The 22074-nt window shown below is 42.3% G+C and overlaps 1 protein-coding gene across 2 annotated transcripts in view; it reads right to left on the bottom strand.

Moving 5' to 3' along the window:
* WWP2 (WW domain containing E3 ubiquitin protein ligase 2) overlaps positions 1-22074 on the bottom strand; it is a 151955-nt gene that overhangs the window by 115730 nt on the left and 14151 nt on the right. The window contains exons 2-4 of one of the 2 annotated variants that reach the window (XM_032854054.1): positions 13208-13292; positions 3857-4004; positions 3380-3501 (exon numbers count right to left, since the gene is read on the bottom strand). In XM_032854054.1, coding sequence (XP_032709945.1) covers positions 3380-3501; positions 3857-4004; positions 13208-13277 — 340 coding nt within the window. In that variant the 5' untranslated portion in view covers positions 13278-13292. Of the gene's footprint in view, positions 1-3379; positions 3502-3579; positions 3599-3856; positions 4005-13207; positions 13293-22074 lie in introns of those variants that run through there. The other variant, XM_032854055.1, reaches the window with a different exon arrangement.

Below are 22074 nucleotides of genomic sequence, written 5' to 3' on the forward strand. Positions count from 1 at the left end.
AAATGGGTTAATTTATGCAACAAAGTAAAATTTCAAAAAAGAAAATATTTTTTTTTAAGATTTTATTTATTTATTTGGTGCAGAGAGAGAGAGAGAGAGACAGAGATCACAAGTAGTCAGAGAGACAGGCAGAGAGAGAGGGGGAAGCAGGCTCCCTACTGAGCAGAGAGCCCGATGTGGGGCTCGATCCCAGGACCCCGAGATCATGACCTGAGCCGAAGGCAGAGGCTTAACCCACTGAGCCACTCAGGTGCCCCGAAAATTTCTTTTTTATAAGACACATGCTGAAGACTCTAAAATATAATACTGAAACACCCGTAATTTACTTTGAAATATTACAAGTAAAAAAAAAAAAAAATTAGATGAAGCAAATCTGGCATAATATTATCAAATAGACAAAAAAAAAAAAGTCCCCAGTAAAAGCCAAGAGGCAAAAGAAACCAGCAGTCTTGACCACTGCTGATGGGAGAGTAAACTGGCAGAACTTTTCCAGAGAGTAATCTTGCAATATGTGTCCAATGTCACAGGTATGTGAAAAATATTCAAATCCAGCAAACCTATCTTCAATAATTTATCACAACTATCAAAATGGGCACAAAGATTCATAAACATATAAGTTTAGGGGCGCCTGGGTGGCTCAGTGTGTTAAAGCCTCTGCCTTCAGCTCAGGTCATGATCCCAGAGTCCTGGGATCAAGCCCCACATCAGGCTCTCTGCTCGGTGGGGAGCCTGCTTCCTCCTCTCTCTGCCTGCCTCTCTGCCTACTTGTGATCTCTGTCTGTCAAATAAATAAATAAAAATCTTAAAAAAAAAAAAGTTTACCATAGCATTATTTGTGACCATAAAATACCAAAAACAACACAAATGTCCATCACACAACCACCTGAGTGACTACTACCAGGCAGTCATCAAAAACTACACTTTGGAAGAATAATTAAAGCTATTTCAATATATTGGGTGGGGGGGGATACCTGGTTGGCACAGTCCATTAAGCGTCCAACTCTTGGTTTCAGCTCAGGCTGTGATCTCTGGAGTGAGAGATCAAGCCCCATGTCAGCCTCCACACTCAGCATGAAGTCTGCTTAAGATTGCCTCTCCCCGGGGGTGCCCGGGTGGCTCAGTGGGTTAAAGCCTCATGCCTTTAGCTCAGGTCATGATCCCAGGGTCCCGGGATCAAGCCCAACACAGCAGGGGCTCTCTGCTCAGCGGGGAGTCTGCGTCCCTTCCTTTCTCTCTCTGCCTGCTGCTCCGCCTACCTGTAATCTCTGTCGAATTAAAAAAAAAAAAAAAATCTTAAAAAAAAAAAAATTGCCTCTCCCTCTGCCCCTTCCCCTGCTCATTCTCTAAATAAATAAATAAATAAATAAAATCTCTTCTTTTTTTTAAGGACAAATACTGTACGATGCTACCTACATGAGGTACCTCCAGAGATACACAGAGACAGAAACTAGAATGGTGGGAGGTGAAGGGAGTGAATGACTTGACGGGTACCGAGCGTGAGTCTGAAATTCTGGAGACAGGTGGTGATGACGGTTGCACAATAACGTGAATGTACTTCACGCCACTACGCTGTACACCAAGAAACGATAAAGACGATAAACAGTTAGAAATAAATAAGTAAATAAAGATATACTGAGGGGCGCCTGACTGGCTCATCCTGAAGAGTGTGTGACTCTTGAACGGGGGGTTGTAGGTTTGAGCCCCAAAATCCCCATGTAGAGATTACTAAAAAAAAAAAAAAAAAGTAAATAAATAAACTCTTTTTTTTTTTTTTTTTAAAGATTTTATTTATTTATTTATTTGTCAGAGAGATAGAGAGGGAGAACACAAGCAGGCAGAAGAGCAGGCAGAGACAGAGAGAGAAGCAGGCTCCCTGCTGAGCGAGGAGCCTGATGCGGGACTTGATCCCAAGACCCTGGGATCATGACCTGAGCCGAAGGCAGCGGCTTAACCAGCTGAGCCACCCAGGCGTCCCTAAATAAATAAACTTTTAAAAAAAAAAGATATATTCATACATTTTAAGGAGAAAAAGGCATGTTGCAAGATATTATGTTTATGTATGGTCTCAATTTTGTTTCATTGATGTCTTAAATATTTATATGCAGGGAAAAAAAAAGGTTCGGAAAAACCTGTATCAGAGTGGTAGTAATTATCACTATGTACTGTGGCTTACAGGAGAATTTTATTTTCTTTGTCTATGTGCTTTCATGTAATTTCTAGTTTTTCTACAATTACTTTTATAATCAAAAGTATGTTGACAGAACAAATGAGGAAGGGGACAGTCACAGCGGCTGCTGATCTTAATGTGAGAATGTCCTCAAGTGTATTTCCAAGTGACATAACAAACTTGATAATCAAATTATAAAATGCATGCTAGAGTTTGGGAAAATAAAGACCAACTCAGAAGATAAACCATCAGGGAATTAAAAGAGAGGCATATTCCCGGTTTTAAACAATTTCTGAAGCTGGAGTGGGTTCACCACATCCCTGTGTGCCCCGCAGAAAGGGAAAGACCAGAGGAGCCTTTAACACCACTCGAGTGGCCCGGACAGGCTCAAAAAGAAAAGACTCTCGAATCAACACGGCGCTCTCCCTGGGAGTCAACACTCCCCACACCCACACATCTCTCTTAAGCTAAATCCACTTTCAGAAAATATTTTCTAGACAGCAGACATCAAGAGAAAAAGGAGCCTTTCTTTCCGTGGCATTCCCTCACCACATATGGTCGTGCTCTCAATAGAGGCTTTATGAGGGAGGGTCCAGATACCACAGGCATGGGCTGTGCCACGGACCACAAGCAGCAATAAACAGACTGTAGGATTTGGACTGCCATGCAGCAGAGGCTCCCTGAATAATTAAGACAGAGCTTCCATCACATTGCAACCTTCAGTAAATGTTTACTGAGTGCCTACTAAGCACAAGGCACTATTTGTAACACCATCCCCCCGACACACACACACAAACACACGCCGCTTCTTTGTTCTGCTCAAGGACTCACACCAGGAAAGTAATGATTTAGGCTGGAGGCACCTGACGGTTTGAGCCAACATGTCACATGTCACCCAGATTGAGAAGAGAGGAGGAGAGGCAGAAGGAGAGCATTTAACCTCCAGAAAGTATCAAGGAGACACATCACTGCATCCCACCAGGATAGCCTGGGGACAAAGGAGGCTGAACCCAGCAGTGGAGGCAGAGAGGAGCTCCCGCCTTCCTAACACTCCACGACGGCATTCACAGGGAACAGCCACCGCAGCCCCTGGTCCTGGAGGAAACTGCAGCACCAGGCCTATCCGTGGCGTGTGAGAGAAACCCAAGCCCGCAAATTCTTTTCCCCACCCCCATAAGTGAATCACACTGGCCACCCCTTCATCATACGTACTTTTGCCCCCATTGTTCTTCAGAACATTGGAGAGGTTGACAGAGGCAGTGCCTAGCAGTTCATTTCTCAAAGTATGGCAGCTCCAGACCTTCAAATCTAAATGACTCTGGGCCGTGACATTCCTGGAAAACAAAAACTTGATTCATCACATCCGAGCCTATTGGTCTTCCTACAGCTTAAAAGAAAACAGATAAACTTACTGCTGACATCTTGGAACTGGGGGGGGCGGGAAGGGCCTCAAACACGGAGACACTTGTATGTGTACTCTTCCCCCCACAAAGCTGACCCTGTAACCATCCAGCTAATAATGAACGCTCTGTGACCTCAATGATGTAGAAACACCTGGTGAGAGGTGCCTTGGGAACCAAAGGCAGAGGAGTTAGAGGTGTCACAGGAAAGCAGGATCTCCCACAACCCCTGTGGAGCACCTTCTCTCTTTCTCCCAGGTTACTGCAAAGAGAAGAGACTCTCTCTTACAAAATGATGATCTCATTCCAGAGAAGCTCGGAGCTCCCAATTCGCTTCCCCGTCTTCTTGGTCTCACTGGGGAGTCCATCCACTGCCACCTCCACAAATGAGTTAATTCGAGGTTGACGGTTATGCACCTTGGGCTTTGCTGACACCACTGGACGGGAAAGAAAGAAAAAGTCAAAGATGAGTCAGAAGGCTCCCAGCTGCCCCCCTGTGGCAGATGTTCTCGCTCTTTTTTAGTGTTTCTTTAAAAAAAATAGGTTTGGGATTTTTTTCTGACCCTAAAAAAATTTATTTTTAAAAAATTTAAGGATATTTTAAAACTATGAAGCATAAGGAAAAAAGCACTCCTAACCTGAAAATACTGGGATAATTATCATTGAGATATTGGCAAATCCACACTTAACACTCTCATCTTTTATGCTCCCACTTCTTCAAGAATCATTCTCCCTCCAAAATCAATTCTAAATGGCTACAATATGAGCCAATTGTATAGATGTACCATGATTTAGTTAACTGTTCTTTCGGTGCTTACAATTTCTCGCTCTGGGAAAATCATCACGAATGTATATATTTGCATGCCCTTCTCAGTATTCCTCAAATGATATGAGTATTTTTTCTTCAAACTGCTTCATTCCTTTGCAAAAAGGATAAACCCATGTAGATACCAATATATCCACGTCACCACCATTGTACTATTAGTTTTTTTCACTATTTGCAAATCAGAAGTAAAAAAAAAAAAAATCATCTAAGTTATGGAAGATTTAATGAGCACTTATTACAGACACTAGGCTATGCACACATCATCTAAATGAATCCTTGAAACAAACCCATGAGACAGCGATTACATCATCACCCCCATTTCACCCAAGTGGAAGCAGGCTTGGGGAAGTTAAGTCATTGCCCCAGGTGACAGAGCCTGGGGGCTTCAAACGAGAATGTGCACCCAGGCAACCTGACTCCCCACCACGATGTATGTCATTACCAGATTTTGCTTATTGGTTATATTACCGTTCTTCAGTTACTAGTGAGGGTGAATTTGTTTTCCATGAGCTTGTTAGCCATCTGCCTTTCCTGTTATATCTGTAACCTTCATGTGGCAGCATTTCTGATGTTTATTTGGTACGAGCAAGCCAACTGAACAAGTATGCAGGCATCTCTTAGAGCATATATTACCCATGGTGGAAACTCCAGGTCACCAAGACAGACCACACCTAAGATGTCCTCGATCCCATGACCCAAATCAGAGCATGTGACTGGCATTTCTCACCCATGAGGCAAGAATGGGCTCCCCTCTTATAAGGTTTAGCAAACCTCTCTCTCCCACACCCTTTTGAGAGTCCTATAAGGGTCCACAACTTGAGAAAGGACAAAACTACCTCTGGATTCTATTAGCAATACCTGTGTTTTCCAGGACCAATAGAACAGTAGAGAACACGTCAAAGAAAACTGAAATACTTTTCACATAGACTAAGGTTAACTGACGCCACCTTGTGGTGGGAGAGTAGCTCTGCACACAGAGCCTTAAAAAAAGGGGCAAGGGGAGAGGACTAGTTATAATTATAGTCCTATCATTTTGAGCTAGACAGTTTCTTTGAAATCAACAAGTTCATAAGGAGAGCACCTGATATAATGATTAGTATAAGGTGTTATATAAGACTGATGAATCACTGAACTCTACTTCTGAAACTAATAATATACTGTATGTTAATTAACTGAATTTAAATTAAGAAAAAAGAAGAAGAAATCAACAAGTTTGAACCCTTCATTTAATAGTTGGGCCAATTAAGTAAGGTGCAGGGAGGTGAGATAACATATCCAAAATCAGGGAGCACCAAGGCCAATTCTCAGAACTCTGTTATAATGTTTCCTTTTTTGTCCCTCTAGCTTTTACCCCTAGGTTCTTTTTCCCCCCTTTGGAGATTTATTTTTTGTTTTGTTTTGTGGTATCTTTACTTTCTTTTTTATCTTGACATAATTTCAGATTTAGAAAAGTTGCAACAAAAATACAAAGAATTCCTATAAACCCTTCGCCTAAGGGTCACCAAATACTAACTCGTTACTATATTTGCTTTGTTATTCTTTCTCTTTCCTGAGTCTCTCTCATACACATACACATCCATTCCTGAAATTTTGAGATTGAGTTTGAGATGCTGTGCCCCTTTTCTTCTAAATACTTCAGCGTATATTTCTAAGAACAAAGACAGTTTCTGATAATACCATAATATAATTATCAACATGGAGAAATTAAATAATCTTTAAAACTACGATCTAATGTACAGACCTCATTTAAATTTTGTTAAATGTCCTATCAATGTCCATTATAGCAAAAGAGAAAAGACACTTTGTGTGTGTGTGTGTGTGGCCCAAGATCCAATCTAGGATTACATATTGCAGTTGGTAGTTTTATTCTGAGCTTTCCAATCTACAGAAAGGGTTAAAGAATAGGACAATAAGGGGTGCCTGGGTGGCTCAGTGGGTTAGAGCCTCTGCCTTCGGCTGAAGTCATGGTCCCAGGGTCCTGGGAACAAGCCCCAAATCGGGCTCTCTGCTCAGCAGGGAGCCTGCTTCCCCCACTCTTTCTGCCTGCCTCTCAACCTACTTGTGATCTCTGTCTGTCAAATAAATAAATAAAATCTTAAAAGGAAAAAAAAAAAAAAGAATAGGACAATACATAACTGCATATTCTGCAGCACCTATCACTTTGCCACATTTGCTTTTTTAAAAACCTTTTTTCCGGGATACCCACGTAGCTCAGTAGGTTAAGTGCCTGCCTTCAGCTCAGGTCATGATCCCAGGGTTCTGGAATCGAGCCCCACATCACTGGGCTTGAACTCACAATCCCAAGATCAAGAGTCATGTGCTCTACCAACTGAGCCAGCTAGGCACCCCACCACATTTGTGTTTTTTTGTTTTTGTTTTTCTATGTGTGTGTCTTCATCATTGCTATTCAAGAGAACTTCAGGAGCGCCTGCGTGGCTCAGCTGGGCGTCTGCATTTGACTCAGGTCATGATCCCAGGATCCTGAGATCAGGTCCCACCTCAGGCTCCCAGCTCAGAGGGGACCCTGCTTCTCCCTTTCCCACTCCCCCTGCTTGTCTTCCCTCTCTCACTGTGTCTCTCTCTGTTAAATAAATAAATAAAATCTTTAAAAAAAGAGAGAGAGAGAGAACTTCAGTGATAAGGAAAAGTTCTATGCCAACACAGGCCAATGCATGCACATGAGATACACATGGCTACTGAGCTCTTGGAATATAGTTGGTATGACTGAGGATTTAAATTTAAAGTTTAATTTTAATCTTAACATAAGTAGTTCTATGTGGTTAGAGTGGCTATCTTTCTAGATAGCACAGGATACAGATACAGGAGATCTGTATTTGTGTATGGGCATTACTCTGCATATACCCACAAACTTCTTTTTGGTAATCCATTTGAAAATTGTAGATATCATGACTGATCAAACCTAAATACTTCCAGTATACAACTTGTAAGAATACGGACGTTCTAGGGTGCATGGGTGGCTCAGTTGATTGGGTGGCTGCCTTCGGCTCAGGTCATGGTCCCAGAGCCCTGGGATTGAGTCCCACATCGGGCTCCCAGCTCCAAGGGGAGTCTGCTTCTCCCTCTGAACTTCTTTCCTCTCATGCTCTCTCTCACTGTCTCTCTCTCAAATAAATAAAATCTTTAAAAAAAAATAATATGGACATTCTAAACATTGTACACTTGAAACTAATGTAACACAGTATGTTCATTATACTTCAATTAAAAAAAAATAAGGAGGGGGCATCTGGCTGGTTCAGTTTGTACAGCATTCAACTCACACTCAGGGTTGTGAGTTTGAGCCCCATACTGGGCATAGAACTTCCTTTAAAAAGGGGGATGGAGGGCACCTGGGTGGCTCAGTGGGTTAAAGCCTCTGCCTTTGGATCAGGTCATGATCTCAGGGTCCTGGGATTGAGCCCCGCATCGGGCTCTCTGCTCAGCAGATAGCCTGCTTCCCTCTCTCTCTCTGCCTATCTCTCTGCCTACTTGTGATCTCTATCTGTCAAATAAATAAATAAAATCTTTAAAAAAGGGGGGGGGAACGGAAGAAATGCAGGCACCTGGGTGATTCAGTCAATTAACTCCAACTCCTGATCTCAGCTCAGGTTTTGATCTCAGGGTTGTGAGTTCAAGTCCTGAGTTGGGCTCCAAGCTAGGCATGGAGCCTACTTAAAAAAAAAGAAAAGAGGGGCACCTGGGTGGCTCAGTGGGTTAAAACCTCTGCTTCGGCTCAGGTCATGATCCCAGGGTCCTGGGATCAAGCCCCGCATCAGGCTCTCTGCTCAGCATGGAGCCTGCATCCTCCTCTCTCTGCCTGCCTCTCTGCCTACTTGTGATCTGTCAAATAAATAAATAAAATCTTAAAAAAAAAAAAAAGAAAAGAAAAGAATAAAAAAAGGGAAGATATTTTTCCACCTAACCACACCACCATTATTATACCTGAAAAAAATGTAGTTACTCCCTCTATCATTTGATATTCATTACATATCCAAATTTCCCCAATTTCTCCAAACATATTTGTTAGAGCTCTTTCTGCCAATCTAAGAACCTATCAGCATGAGCAAATTGGATTTGGTTGCTGGTTCCTTAATCTTCTAAAACCTAGAATGCTCTCCCTTCTTTTTCCCTGACAATGATTTTTAAAAGACTTCCACCAGCTGTCTCATATAATGCACCAAATGCTGTTTTTCTGATTGTTACCCTCATGATGAGATTCACAGTGAACATTTTTGTCAAGAATACTACATAGGTTACATTGCATGTGTCTTACTGTACACACTGGGCTGTCCTCCTACCGTGGATACTAAATTTGATCCTCTGGTTAATGTGCGGTCTGTCAAGTCACTCCACTGTAAAGATACATTTTCCCCTTCATAACTTATAATTAATCAGTGGGATGATATTTTGAAGGTTTCATGTTTTTAAAACACAAGCCAAATTAAAAGCCTCAACATCTGAGCAGATTTATCTGGAAAGTTTATTTACTGTTTGATGAAATATAAATGCCAATTTCACATCTTCACATAGAATTTAGCTTTTAAAGTTAACAAATAAGATAAAAAAAAACAAAAACCCACACATGGCCAAAGTTGTAACCTTGAAAAGCTCTTAGGAAAGTACAGAATAGAGTCTGATATAATGTCTTTCAATATAAAGCAAAAAGCCAGTTTTTGCTTTGTTGTGCTGGTTTTCAGTGTTCAGTTTCTCGGTGCTTCTTCAGTTAATTATCAGATAAAACAGCTCGCTTATGTTTAAGGATCTTGCTGTATTTTAAAAGTGTATTTTAGGGGCACCTGGGTGGCTCAGTGGGTTAATCCTCTGCCTTCAGCTCAGGTCATGATCTCAGGGTGCTAAGATCGAGCCCCATATCAGGCTCTCTGCTCAGCAGGAAGCTTGCGTCCCCCTTTCTCTCTGCCTGCTTCTCTGCCTACTTGTGATCTCTCTGTGTCAAATAAATAAATAAATAAATAAAATCTTTAAAAAAAAAAAAACCTCTCTAAAAAATAAATAAAAGTGTATTTTAAAACTGTAGGACTGGGGGCACCTGGGTGGCTCAGTGGGTTAAGCCTCTGCCTTCGGCTCAGGTCATGATCCTAGGGTTCTGGGATCGAGCCCCACATCAGGCTCTCTGCTCAGCAGGGAGCCTGCTTCCCCCTCTCTCTCTGCCTGCCTCTCTGCCTAGTTGTGATCTCTGTCTGTCAAATAAATAAATAAAATCTTTTTAAATAATTAATTAATTAATTAATTAAATTTAAAAAACTGTAGGACTGCATTATAGAGAGACATAAGGGAAATGAGGCAGAGAGAAGGAACACAAAGTCACCTCTCCCAAATTACACTATAGGCTCTCTTAATGAAACACATGGAAGGAGGAACCAGCTACACCATCTACTTTGTTATCTCTCTTTTTCTCTTCACCCCATCATTTTCTGCAGTGGTATTACAGAATCCCTATCCGTTAAATGCATCTGTAGTCAGACGCGCTTGTATTATCCAGTTAGCTCATTCCACACTAGTAAAAATTCACACTGAGGAAAGGCAAACAGACATCTTTACAAGTCAAATGCATTCCTGAATAATATGGCCCCAAAACATGGATCTCATTGTGTCACCAGGGTCTATGGACAGCCTTCTGTTTTAACCGAGACTTGATAATTTTTAGACCAGGTAGTACAAGCTAAACTCCCAAATTCAAAACCCTATCAAGTTCTCTCTAATGCTTCTCCCTCCTCAAGAGGGCTAGAGTAGAGTAACCATGAGACATCAACAAAAATGGTTAAAATGTATCAAGACTATTTTTTAAATCAATAAGTAAATAAGAAATAGGCAGAGAATCTACAGACTAGGAAATCCAAATTTCCCTTAAACATAGGATAAGATGTTACACATCATTTATAATGAAGAAATGTAAAATAAAAGTCCGCTGAGAAAACAATTATTTGGGGGCGCCTGGATGGCTCAGTGGATTAAGGATCTGCCTTTGGCTCAGTTCATGATCCTGGAGTCCTAGGATGGAGCCCCACATCAGGCTCCCTGCTCAGTGGGGAGCCTGCTTCTCCCCTGCCCCTACCACTCTGCTCATGCACACTCTCTCTCTCCCGCAAATAAATAAATCTTTTAAAAAAAGAAGACAGAGAGAAAGAAAAAAGTTGTTGTTTTTTTTTTACCAATCAGACTGGCAAAGATTAAAAAAAAAAAAAAAAGTCTGAGAACACATTGTGTCGGTAAAGATTTGGGGAAATGGGCACTCTCATGCACTGCCAGAAGAGTATTCCTTCCAAGGAAGGCAACCTGGCTCTCAAGATTACAAAACCATATCCCCTTTCAGGTCTCTTGGAAGGGTCACACAAGAAGCTGGTAATATTAATTTCCTAGCAGGGGCACTGAGGAGCTGGAGGAAAGGAAACAATTTTAAAGCACCTGAATGAATTAAAGAGATGAATAATACTTGCATTTCAGAAATAATAATTTTAAAAAATGATGCGACAATTTTGCCTCCAAATGACCATGTCTCTGAGAGGCCAGAGCTGTGATACTAAGCACTGTCCCGGGTCACCAGGCATCTCTCAGTCCCGTGACTCTTCCACAGAGCTAAGGCTACCAAAGCAACCTTCTGTCACTCAAACAATATTCACTGACAGCCCACTAAGTGTCCGGCACTGTTCTCTGTCACTGGGGTACCAAAAGTAATCAAAACAGACCAAAAGCCCTATTTTTGTGTTTACACTCTATTGAAGGAGAAAGTCAATAAAGGAAATACATAAAAATCTGTAAATTGCATTGGGGCGCCTGAATGACTCAGTCAGGTGAATGTCCAACTCTTGATTTTCGTCTCAGGTCAGTCACACTTTCAGGGTGGTGGGGTTGAGCCCCAAGTTGGGCTCTGCACTCAGTGCAGTCTGCTTGTCCCTATCCCTCCCACGTGCTCTTCCCCTCAATTGTGCACCCGCACTTGCTCTCTCTCTAAAATAAACAAACAAAATCTTTAAAAATATATATGTACTACGTTAAATGGTAACAAGGCTAAGAAAAAATATAAAGTAATGAAGGGGATAGACATGAGGAGGGCGGGGAGGCTGCAGATGGGGGAATCAGGAAGGCTTGTTAAAGAGGTTGACTTTTGGGGCACCTGGGTGGCTCAGTGGGTTAAAGCTTTTGTCTTCGGCTCAGGTCATGATCTCAGGGTCCTGGGATCGAGCCCCACATCGGGCTCTCTGCTCAGCAAGGAGCCTGCTTCCCCCCCCGCCCCCGCCTGCCTCTCTGCCTACTTGTGATCTCTGTCAAAGAGATAAATAAAATCTTAAAAAAAAAAAAAAAAAAGAGGTTGACTTTTGAATAAAGACCTAAAGAAAGTAAGGAAGCAAACCAGGTGTATATCTGGCCCTAAAGGATTTCACTCAAAATGAACAGCAAATGCAAAGGCTCGGAGGTGGGAGTGTGCCCGGCACACACAATGAAGAGCAAAAAGGCCCATGTGACAGCAGCAGGGTCTATGTGAAGAGTAACAGGAGATGAGAAATGGGAGTGGTGGGTGGGGTCATATACCATGGAACCTTCAGCTTTTACTGGGTGAGATGGAGCACCCTTGACACATTTAAAGCCTTGATGTGCCCGCTGTGTGACTGAGAGAACGAAGTAAGACAAAGGACAGAGGCAGGGAGGCAGGTTAGGAGGCTACTGCCTTAATCTAGGGTGGAGATGGCAGCTCGTGGACGCTGCAGGTGGTGCCAAGTGGCTGAATGATGGATAGCTCTGAAGACAGACATAATCAGATTCCCTGACTGGCTGAATATAGAATATGATAAGGAAAACCAGGAGCTTACATGGTTACTAAACATTCAAGTGGAATGACAAGTGGGCTACTAGAAATAAAAATCTGGAAATAAATCAAAGGAGAGGCCCAGGCTAGAGACATAATTTTGGCAGTGTTCTTATTATTGGTGGCATCTAAAGCCATTAGGTTGGGGGGCGCCTGGGTGGTGAAGCTGGTTAAGTGACTGACTCTTGGTTTCAACTCAGGTCCTGATCTCAAGATCCTGAGATCGAGCCCCACGCATCAGGCTCCATGCTCAGCATGGAGTCTGCTAAAGTTTCTCTCTCCCTCTGCCTCTCCCCACCGTGCGCTTGCGCAAGCACTCTCTCTTTCTCAAATAAATAAATAAATCTTTAAAAATAAATAAATAAAACCATGAGGTTGGATGAGATTACCTAGGGAATGAGTATAGGCAGAAAAGGGCCCTAAGGCGTGAAGGAATCACCATTAATTTTTGCCAAAAGTTCCTTTTATCCTTCTTTTTTAAGAATTCCAGTGACAGGGGTGCCTGAGTGGCTCAAGTGGTAAAACATCTGCCTTTAGTTCAGGTCATGATCTCAGGGTCCTGGGAGGGAGCCCCATGTCAAGTCCCTGCTCAGCGGGGAGTCTGCTTCTCCATCTCCCTCTGCCACTCCTCCTGTTTGTGCTCTCTCCCTCTCTCTCAAATAAATAAATAAAATCTTTAAAAAAAAAAAAAAAGGGAAGAAAGGAAGAGAATTTCAGCTATATGGGCACCTGGCTGGCTTGGTCAGTGGAGCATGCAACTCTTGATCTCAGATTATGAGTCTGATCCCAACGCTGGTTCCAGAGATTACTTAAAAATAAAATATTAAAAAGAAAAAATAAATCCAGCTATACAGTAACCCTGTGAAAATGAAGAGTAGACTCTTAAGCTGTTTCACAGAATCTGGCTCTCAGACCAAGGTGTGGTATAATTCTACCTCTTTCCCATAGACTGCGCTGGACCTCAAACAGAAAACATTTCGCAGGGTGCCACTCACCTTTCAAAGTAAGCTGAGACTTCTCAAAAGGCAGGGCCACCCCTGCCCGGCTGGAGCTGGCAGATGCCATGTCATCACCAGAAAACTGCAAGACAAACAGCAGGAGGTTTAGAGGATATCCGGTAAGAGACTGAGGAACTGCACCCCTTTTTAATATTTCAGTTGAAAGAGATGAACCGGGGCGCCTGGGTGGCTCAGTGGGTTAAGGCCTCTGCCTTCGACTCAGGTCATGATCTCAGGGTCCTGGGATCGAGCCCCGCATCGGGCTCTCTGCTCAGCGGCGAGCCTGCTTCCCCCCACTCTCTCTGCCTGCCTCTCTGCCTACTTGTGATCTCTGTCAAAATAATAAATAAAATCTTAAAAAAAAAGAATATTAAAAAAAAAAAAGAGATGAACCAAAAAAATATAAAGGTCCAAGCAACTTCGTGCTACTTTTGTCAGGGTGGAGTTTGTCTGTCTTGTCCTGAGCCTACCTAGGTCTCTGCTAGCCTAGGAAGGGCAAAGGACTATTACAACATCAACATTTACAGGAGAGAGCCTAATATTACACTTTCAAAAAGAAAATCACAGTTCAACAATTTTTTAAAAGTCCAATTTTTGGGGGCACCTGGGTGGCTCAGTGGGTTAAAGCCTCTGCCTCCGGCTCAGGTCATGATCCCAGGGTCCTGGGATCGAGCCCCGCATCGGGCTCTCCGCTCAGCAGGAAGCCTGCCTCCCTTCCTCTCTCTCTGCCTCGATGTCTGCCTACTTGTAATCTCTGTCAAATAAATAAATAAATAAAATCTTTTTTAAAATAAATAAATAAATAAAAGTCCAATTTTTAAAATCAAGAAAGAATACAAAAAGGGGGTGCCTGGGTGGCTCAGCAGATTAAGTGATCAACTCTTGACTTAGGCTCAGGTCATGATCTCAGGATTGTGAGATCAAGACCGGAATCAGGCTCTACACCCAGTGTGGAGTTTAGGATTCTCTGCTTGGGATTCTCTCTCCCTTCTCTCTCTGCCCCTCCACCCTCCCAGGTACACTGTCTAAAATAAAAACAGATAAATAAGTAAATAATAAAAAGATACACGAATGGCCAATAAGCACATTCTGGACATCATTAGCCATCAGGCATCTCTGTCACTCTACCTTGGCTCAAAGCATAAATCTATCTTGCATTTTGAATGGATCTTTTACTTATACACAATTTTGTAACATCGCCCTTTATCATTTGAAAAATATTGGTTCCCTGAACTATGTAGATATTCCAAATGTTGACACATTTCATTATACACTATCAGAAAAAGCACACTTGTAATGTCACCACTGATCTCATCAAACAGATCTTTAAGTATTGAGAAAGTGTCAAGCTCTTAGTGGCAGATTTAAGTATTCCAAAATTCTAATCTTCACTTAAAAACTCTTATTTTATCATTGGCAACAAATACTGTCCATTGTTTTCCTTCAAGTGACAGGCTCACTTCATTCATCTTCAACAAAATGTCTGCCAAATACCCAATCTAGTAACTTCAGTTTGTTCAGTTTTTTTAAGTAAAAATAGCATTTCATGAAAAAAGCAACTTCGCTCTCAATTCAAACACTCACACAAGTGCTTCCTCCCAAGACAACCATCATCTTAGGCATGCAGAAGTGCTGTAGGTGTATTTCCCATTTCATCACACAGAATATTAAAAAAAGACATGCATAGGGGTTGAGATTTAATAAAATTAATAATTTTTACTGCTTTGTCAAGCACATTCTGAAGTCAAACTGGCCTGCTCTCTTTTTACTAAGTCTGCTGCAGTGAGGAAGACAAGGACAACAGCTCAGACTCACAGCATAGCCCAGATTCCAACAAAAGCAGCAACAGTTGTATTCACCTTCACTTTTGCACCATCAGTGCAAATGCAATCACAATGGAAAAGGCAAATAAAATTACTATGAAAAGAGTTTTGATCTCGCAAAACCTTTTAAGTCTCAAGTGGCTAGCAGAGGTCGAAGGGACCCCCCTCTGCCCCCTCGCATGGAGAACTGCTACTGTAAAGACACTAAGAAAGTCCTCTTCTATTCAACATCATTAATACCTTCTTCCATTGTATTTCTTTCTGATCTCTCCTCCAAGTTGCTATTCTGAAGGGTTACTCAGCCTTAAAAGATAACGGTTAAGTCTCCACATTTTGCTAAGAATGGAAACCCTTTATGTGAGGATGAAAATGTAGCTACCATAAAGTCCCACTGATTTTGACATTTTCCATAGCTGAAGTCAAATACTTTTATACTTCAAGATTTTAGCCAAAACAAAACAACTACCTTATTTATAAGGTATATGCAGTCCAAAAAAATTTTTAGTGACTAGTTTTTCCTGGACTAGTCTATAACAGGCATTTTACTTACAATCTTAGATATGGTGTGGCAATAGAAACATCTGAAAAGTTCTAGGGAGCATCTAAGAAGACAATACAGAAACTAACGCTATCAAGTTCTTAAGACCAGACCTCTGTGTTGCTAAGTCCAATAGTAAATTCTCAGTCCTCGTCTCATACAACCTACCGGCACACCTGACATGACAGATTGATCACACTCTTCCTTGGAATGCTTTTTTCCCTTGGTTTCCAGGACATCATAGCTGCCCGATGTTTCCCCCTGCCTCTCGGGCTTGCTCGTTCTCAGCCTCTTTACAGGCTCCTTCTCTACTCCTCAACCTCTAACCAGCAGGGTGTCTCACAGCTCAGGCCTTGCATGTCTTCTGGTAATTTCTCATATGGCTTTAAATACCAGGCAACTGTTGACAATCCCAAATTGGTGTGTTTAGTACAAACTTCACCCTCGAACCTCTAATGACCAAACGAATCTTCCGATATTCCCTCTCAAACCTGCTTCTCGGCCTACTGCATCTCAGTTAATGACAACTCTTTCCAACCAGTGGCTCAGGCCAAAATTCTAGGACTCATCGCTGCTTCTACCTTCCCTCTCACACCCCACATTCAAACTGTCAAGAAATCCTGTTGTTTGGGGGCCCCGGGGTGACTCGGTCGGTCGAGCGTCCGACTCTTGATTTCGGCTCAGGTCGTGATCTCAGGGTGGTGCGATCAAGCCCCACGGTGGGCTCGGTACTGAGTCCGGAGTCTGCTTGAGATTCTTTCCCTCTCCCTCTGCCCCTCCCCTCCGGGCTGTCTCTCTCTCTAAAATAAAATTTAAGAATCTTTAAAACATATTTGGAAATCCTCTTGGTTTTACCTTTAAAATATTCCCAAATTCAAACATTTCTCTCCACCTCTTGGCACCATCTTGGTCCAAAGCCCTGTGATCTCTTACCCAGATTATCTTTCTCTTGCTCAGACCCTCTTTACCTTCAATCTAATCTCTATGCTCAGCAGACTGATTATTTTTAAGACGTATGTCAGATTACATCACTCTGCTATTCAAAACCATTCAGGGCTTCCAGTCTATTGCAAAGTACAAGTCAAAGTCCTTAAAATGTAGGCCCTGCATGATACAGTCCACATGCCTCTCTGACCTCCCCGCTCTTTTCTTTCCCCACTTCCTCCCTCTCCTGAAGCTATACAAGCCTCCTCACTCATCCTTGAACATGCCAGACATGCTCCCCTATTGGACTTCTACCTTTTCCATCTAGAATGTTCTTTCCCCAATTGTTCACCTATAGGGACTACCTCAGGCAGGTACTCAGAAGTCACTTTCTTAAGAGGTGTTCTTGGACCACTCTATTACCCTATCTTTCCACATGCTTTTGGACCCCTCCTTCCGTATTTTACTTTTCCTCCCTAGCATTTATCATGGTTCATACTGTATGGTTTTATCGTATTTATTGTCTCTCTCCCTCCCCTAGAATGTAAGTTCCATGAAGGCTGAGATGTGTACCCCATCTGTTAGCCCCGGAGCCCTGCTCTGCCATCCAGAATGATGCCTGGCTCTTAACAGGAGCTCCATAAATGTTTACCCAGTGAACTGGAGCATCGCTGTCTGAAATTTAAAAGGAAGATGTTTTGATTTCCTAGACTAAATTTGTTTTGGTAAAGCAATAAAAAGATCAATGCTCTCTTTCCACCGAGCAGACCAGCAAGAGATGAGATGTCGGAGAAAAAGTAGTGCTGAGAAGCCTTACACAGTTCTGAGGGCAAATGAGATGGTACCTGGCAACCTCCTGCATATATTGTGCCTGGCAGGATTCCCCTCCTGGGTCTCGGCCCCAGGAAAAATCTCCCAACACATGCCGAAGAAGCCGGGTTGCAGAGATGTTCACCACAACAATCTTTGTAATAGCAAAAATTTGTGAATGACCTAAATGTCCATCAATGGGGGAATGAAAAAACTGAAACTGTGATCTACTTAAAAAATGGAATTCTATGGAATAGCTGGAATATCTGAATTCAATCTACACGTACGAATCCCACATTATGGGGCGCCTGGGTGGCTGGGGTCATGATCTCAGGGTCCCGGGATCGAGCCCCGCATTGGGCTCTCTGCTCAGCGGGGAGTCTGCTTCTCTGCCTACTTGTGATCTCTGTCTGTCAAATAAGTAAATAAAATCTTTTTTAAAAATCCCACATTATAATAGCAAAAGGGGGGGAAAAGCAAGTGAAAACCTAAGTGTAGTATGATGTCATTGGTGCATGCTTGAACTTACACAGAATCAGTTGTATATACTGCTGTGGCAAGACATGAATGGAATAAAAGGATAAAAGTGTGGCTGGGAAGTAACCACACCGAGGTGAGAATGTACGTTACTTCTAGGGTAGCACAGAAGAGACCATGGGAACTGGTGGAAGGACAGAGACCAAGGGAACTTCAAATGTATCTGCAACATTTTGTCTTTTAAAGAAAAAGTTCTGAAGCAAATATGGCAAGATGTTAATATTCATTAAATCCAGATGGTGGTTTTTATGACTATTCATTATCTTAGTCTCTGAACCATTTTACATGTTTGATCTCTCTCACAATTTAACGATAATTTTAAAGAGGAGGAAGATCATATCTTGAATAATGAAGGAAAAATTAATGACTATAAATAAGCCTCGGGGCTTTCGGTAACAGAAGTTAAAGCACTACAAGCAGGAGATCCATTATTTAGAGACTCAAAAAATAAAAGAATATTTTAAAAATCTTTACATCTATTAGGACTCTTTCTTTCCTAAGGCAACTCAACTGAAGGTAGTTTTAAACTAGCACATCCTCCTCGGGGTGCCTGGGTGGCTCAGTGGGTTAAGCCTCTGCCTTCGGCTTGGGTCATGATCTCAGGGTCCTGGGATCGAGCCCCACATTGGGCTCTCTGCTCAGCAGGGAGCCTGCTTTCCCCTCCCTCTCTGCCTACTGCTCTGCCTACTTGTGACTTCTCTCTCTGTCAAATAAATAAATAAAATCTTAAAAAAAAAAAAAAAAGAAGTTTAAAACAAACAAACAAACAAACTAGCACGTCCTCCCTGAGCTTTTCTCCTTTTAGCCTATGGCCTAAACTCAAGAGAACTCTAGAGAATGAAACTGGCAGCAACTCCTACATGGCCTGTTAAATGGGAGGAAGACCAAACCTCTGGATCTATATCCGTCAGGGCCCCACAACAAAACCAAACAGATAAATTCTAAAGAAGTCTCAGAAGGAAGAAAGCCAACTGGGAAAGCAGAAGAATTAGAGTAGATAACACGTTTTCTTTTTCCAATGTCTTTTGTGATTGTAGTCCAGTGTTTATTAACAATAATCAGTGTTACTACATCATGGACTGTCTGTCTTTCCAGATCTATTAAGGAAAATACCACCTTGACTTTACAAAGTAGGTATTTTGAACTGTAGGACCTTTCCAACCATGTATTTTTTTTTTAAAAAGTAACCATTAGTAGAGAAAAGAAGTCAGATCCCATCCCAAAGTACATTTAGCGTCTCAGCCTCTGCCTCAGGGTCCCATATGAGACATGGTCCCTAATGGGCAGGAAGCTCCAATCCCCAACTACCTACTACCGGAAGGTCATGAAACCTGAGGCCCAGGATTTACGCTATACCTGTCTCAGCAACCCTGCACCTGGACTCAAGTAATTTTTTCCCTTGCTCATAGCAATGGGAAATGTTTGCATCCAAATCACTCCCAAAAACATGAGTTAGCATAAGCCCAGGGTAGGAAGGAGGAGGAAGGGGAACAATGTTTTAAGTATCACCAAAGGTTATAGACACACAGAGAATTTCATTATTGAAGGGTGTAATGGATTTATTGGGTGGGGAAGAGGAAAACCAAAACTACCTCTGGTTAGTTGGATTTACCCAAATGTCTTTAAAAACACTAAAAACAATCGCTTCTTGGCTTTTTGGCTAAGATCAAATGTAAAAACACTAAAAGCATATTGTCTTCTGAACCTGTCCTCTATGTAAATCTTGAAAAGCATTTTTTTAGGGATGCCTGCATGGCTCAGTTGCTTAAGCATCTGCCTTCAACTCAGGTTACGATCCCAGGGTCCTGGGATTGAGTCCCACATTGGGCTCTTTGCTCGGTGAGGAGCCTGCTTTTCCCTCCCACCCCTCCCCCTGCTCGTGCTCACTAGCGTGTGTGCATGCTTCTCTCTCTGACAAATAAATAAAATCTTTTTTAAAAAAGCCTTTTTTGGGGCACCTGGGTGGCTCAGTGGGTTAAGCCTCTGCCTTCGGCTCAGGTCATATCTCAGGGTCCTGGGATCGAGCCCTGCATCAGGATCTCTGCTCAGCTGGGAGCCTGCTCCCCCAACTCTCTCTCTGCCTGCCTCTCTGCCTACTTGTGATCTCTCTCTCTCTCTCTCTCTGTCAAATAAATAAAATCTTTTAAAAAATAAATAAAATAAAAATAAATAAAGAAAAAGCCTTTTTTAGGGGCGGCCAGGTGGCTCAGTGGGTTAAGCCTCTGCCTTCAGGTCAGGTCATGATCTCAGGGTCCTGGGATCAAGGCCTGCATCGGGCCCTCTGCTCAGCGGGGAGTCTGCTTCCCCTTCTCTCTGCCTGCCTCTCTGCCTACTTGTGATCTCTCTCTCTGTCAAATAAATAAATAAAAATCTTTGAAAAAAAACCTTTTTTAAGTAAAATATAACAATATAAAATATAAGAGTACATCATACATAAAGGAAAGTATTATTTCATGAAAAGTCTGTCCAGATAAATGGACATTTATATGTACAAGTACACTGGATCAGGGCACCTGGGTGGCTCAGTCATTAAGCCTCTGCCTTCAGCTTCGGTTGTGATCCCAGGGTCCTGGGATCGAGCCCCACATCGGGCTCTCTGCTCAGCGGGAAGCTGTTTCTCCCTCTCCCACTCCCCCTGCTTATATTCTCTCTCTTACTGTGTCTCTCTCTGTCAAATAAATAAAATCTTAACAAACAAACAAGTACACTGGATCATGATATCAAATACATTCCTTACTAAAGTTTCCTTACTAAAGGTTGCATGAGAGCAGCTCTGCAACAATCCCATGTTGGGTAGGGCTTCAGATTAGAGAGACACTCACAAAACACCACAAAACCCAACAAGTAATCAATAGATTTGAGGACTAATTATTCACTCAGAGAAATGCCATCAGTTTATTACCATTTTAGGTCTGAAAAATTTTCCCACACATATGTAAAATAACCTCATGGGCCTGGATGAAAGGTATTCATTCACTCGTTGAACAATATTTACTGAGCATCTATTATATACCATGCACTGTTTTTGGTGCTAGTGATACACGGTGAGTAAAACGAAACAAAACAAAATTCCTGCTTTAGAGGTTATCCAGGTGAAAAGATTCCCTCCTGGCTCTTGCATGGAAAAGGAAAAAGTAACCACTGTAAAATATCCCAAATGTTCTCCACAACAAGGGCCTACTCTCTAGCGAAAACTACTTCACCAGAGCTTTATCCTAACTAGGGGGAGGAAGTTCCCCTGCCTGAGGTCCTTCTACTCTTTCTATATCACTTAAGGAGGAAAACTAGTTAAAAAATACTTGTGAAGGTGACAACCCATGGACATAGACCCATTAAAAGACTGAGGGTGCCTTTTTTTAAAAAAGATGTATTTATTTTAGAGAGAGAGCACGTGAAGGGGAGGCGCAGAGAGAGAGGGAGAGAAACTTAAGCAGACTCCATGCTGAGCTTGGAGCCCAATGCAGAGCTCAGTCTCACAACCACGCAATCACGACCTGAGCTAAAACTAAGATCAGACGCTTAACTGCGCCACCCAGGCACCCCTAAAAGACTGGGATTTAATGATAAGACTACAAAATGCTGACCCTCCCCATACTTTCCCACCATATCATGGGTCTAGTATAACACTGGAATACAGCTGAAAGAGCTGAAAGGTGCAAATTCTATTCACGAAGTCGTTCTTAAGGAAGACCAAAGATAACTGAGAGACCAAAACAAGGATACTAGATGAATTTGAAGCCTCTGGTACCTACAGTTAGAGCAATTATTTTGTTTTGTTTTAAGTAGGCTCCACACCCAAGGGTGCCTGAACTCATGAACCTGAGATCAAGACCTGAGATGAAATCGAAAGCTGTATGCTTAACCAACTGAGCCACCCTCGTGCACCAAGTTAGAGCAATTATTAAATCCAAATTAACTCCTAGCCAGATTAACATAAAACCCCAAACTAAAGGCCTATTCACCTCAGCTCCTGTTACCCAATACATGATGTCCAGCTTTCAATTAAAAATTATAAATAATGCTAAAGGGCACCTGGATGGCTCAGTCGGTTGAGTGTCTGACTCTTGGTTTCAGTTTGGGTTATGATCCCAGAGTTGTGGGATCGAGCCCCATGTAGGGCACCACACTCAGCAGGAAATCTGCTTTGAAATCTCTCTCTCCCTCTCCCTCTGCCCCTCCCCCCTCCACATGCTCTCTCACTCTCTCTGTAGAATAAATAAATCTTTTCAAAA

The sequence above is a fragment of the Lontra canadensis genome, unplaced genomic scaffold (assembly GCF_010015895.1).
Source record: "Lontra canadensis isolate GAN:19392208 unplaced genomic scaffold, GSC_riverotter_1.0 scaffold8, whole genome shotgun sequence".
Classification (NCBI taxonomy): Eukaryota; Metazoa; Chordata; class Mammalia; order Carnivora; family Mustelidae; genus Lontra; species Lontra canadensis.